Raw genomic sequence first — 2179 nt, 5'->3', positions numbered from 1 at the left:
GCTGGTCTGTGTCTGGCCTTGCCCTCCACGTGTCCCCAGCACCCTGAACAGTGCCTGGCCACAGCGGGCATTCAAGCGAGGGTTAAGCATGAGGCTGATTTCATGCGATGTATGATAACACCAGGCAAAGGTCCTCCTAACAGTGCCACTGTGTGGTTGTCCTGGAGCAAATGCAAACAGCAACAGTTGGCAAGGGACTGTCGCTTAGGAAAAGCCAACACCACAGGACGCCAGCACATGGGCGGCTGCACACTCAGCACCCAAGACCACGCAGCCCCCTCAGAAGGGGGACCCGGTTCTCCCGTGGCTCCGACCTCTGCTGCAGCACCTGGGAAAATGCCCAGAAGGTCAGTGGCATGTTGCTTCTTCCTGAGTTTTGTCTAACCTCATCGGTGCCTACCTGCCCAGAGTTCACGTACACAGCTCAGTAGCCGAGGTGTTGGGTTGGGGCCTACGGCCCACCTGAATGCAGCTCGACACTCAGCTGTAAAACTGAAGAGAACTAACGATCAGCTCTGACTGCTCGCTGGAAAGATGACGCAGCTGAGACAAATGTTAGATTGCCTGTGAGACACACTTGTAATTAAACTTGGTAATGATTTTAACTTTATAGCATAGTTCAACTTATCATGATGGAACAAAAGTGTTTCATATTATTCAAGTGTGTGAAATTACATTTAATAAATGATAAAAGTTCTTCACCAAGCATTGCTCTGGCTTCTCAAGGGCTTCATGCCCTGATGTACGGGGCAGAGAAATGGTCACAGGGCCAGGCAGTGTCGTCGGCCACTTTGCAGTGCACCCTGTGGCCACACAGCTGCAGGGAAGGCCGAGCGGTGCGGGCTGGGCCAGCACCTGAGATGCATCTTCACTGTGCCCAACAAGCAAAGGATTTGGCCACACAGAGGGCGGCTCCACTAGAATGCTCAGCGAATGGCTACAGAGGGCCGGGGATGTAGCGCAGCGGCATAAGCGCCTGCCTGGCAAGCGCAAGGTCCTCAATTCAATCCCTGCTCGAAAAAACAAATAAACAAAAGCTACAGAAAAGCATTGCTTTGGAATGGTCGTACTGCTTTGCTTCTTTGGGGGATACCAATACCCAAACTTCAAGTCTCACCATGTTTCTTTCCCTCTGTTGGCAGCACTTCAATACCCAAGCAACTGGCTTCAATAAAAGGTAAGACAGGAAAGGACCGGAGGTGTGTGTCGCTCCTCCGGTGTGACAGCATGTACACCGCGAGTAACAGAGAAGAGCATCAAAGGCCAGAGAGGCGAGCTTGTGGGTACTCACCACACATCAGCGGAGCTCTTTTCAGGGATCTGGGAGCCGAGACCCAGGGGAGGGGCTGGCTGGCTCACACTAGGACGTCCCACAAAAGGCAAAGCAGGATGGGACGGGGTCTCCTAAGCCAGCCCCTGTTGTCTCTCCATGAATTCCCCGGGACGCCCACAGCAGAAACACAAGCTTCGCAGGACTCACGTGCTCAGTGGGACTCGGGGCCATGGGCTTCCAGCGCCCCTGTGCATGGCACAAAAGCCTGGTGCGGCCCACACCCAATCAGGGACTGTTTTCCTGGGACTTGGGAAGGTGCAAAGTAGCCCGGCACCGGCAACACTGCCGTGGGTCTAACAGTACAAACACAGCGCACATACGGTGGGTCATTCTTACCCAAAATGGGCTGGCTCAGAGTGGCTGCAGCCTCGTACGCAACCAAACAGGCCCACAGCGCAGGCGCTCCTCCTCCTGGACAGCTGGCCCGCAGCTCCAGAACAGGGTGAGCTTATTTAAGTAAGTCTCTGTCTTGGTAAAATATTACTTTTAAACTATGACAATATGACAGATCTATGATTTGTTTCAAAACTGCATTTTTTAAAATAACATGCTGTGTTCTTCACTGCATTATTATCTGAGATAACAATCTGTGGCCTTTTTAGTCATTTGCAATAGATAATACCAATCTTTGCTTTGGAGAATTGTGGGTGTATGAAACATATCTTAATTGGGGGCTGGGGAGATAGCTCAGTGGCATAAGCATCTGCATGGCAAGCACGAGGTCCAGAGTTCGATCCCCAGTACCCTGGGTGCACCATGCTGGCCACATAAACCAGGCATGGTGGTGCATGCCTGTAATCCTGGCCCTGGGAAGCTGAGGTGGGAGGATCACTATATATAGTGTAA

The 2179-nt window shown here is 52.1% G+C and overlaps 1 protein-coding gene across 1 annotated transcript in view; it reads left to right on the top strand.

The window, feature by feature from the left end:
• Positions 1–224: 224 nt before the first annotated feature.
• The window catches only part of Sntn (sentan, cilia apical structure protein), a 12264-nt gene continuing 10309 nt past the window's right edge, over positions 225–2179 (top strand). The window contains exons 1-2 of the mRNA XM_023704995.1: positions 225–347; positions 1143–1177. Coding sequence (XP_023560763.1) covers positions 238–347; positions 1143–1177 — 145 coding nt within the window. The 5' untranslated portion in view covers positions 225–237. The remainder of the gene's footprint in view (positions 348–1142; positions 1178–2179) is intronic.

The sequence above is a fragment of the Octodon degus genome, unplaced genomic scaffold (genome assembly GCF_000260255.1).
Source record: "Octodon degus isolate 3935 unplaced genomic scaffold, OctDeg1.0 scaffold00210, whole genome shotgun sequence".
Lineage (NCBI taxonomy): Eukaryota > Metazoa > Chordata > Mammalia > Rodentia > Octodontidae > Octodon > Octodon degus.
Note: the sequence above shows the minus strand (reverse complement) of the source record. Positions and strands in the feature narration are given on the sequence as shown.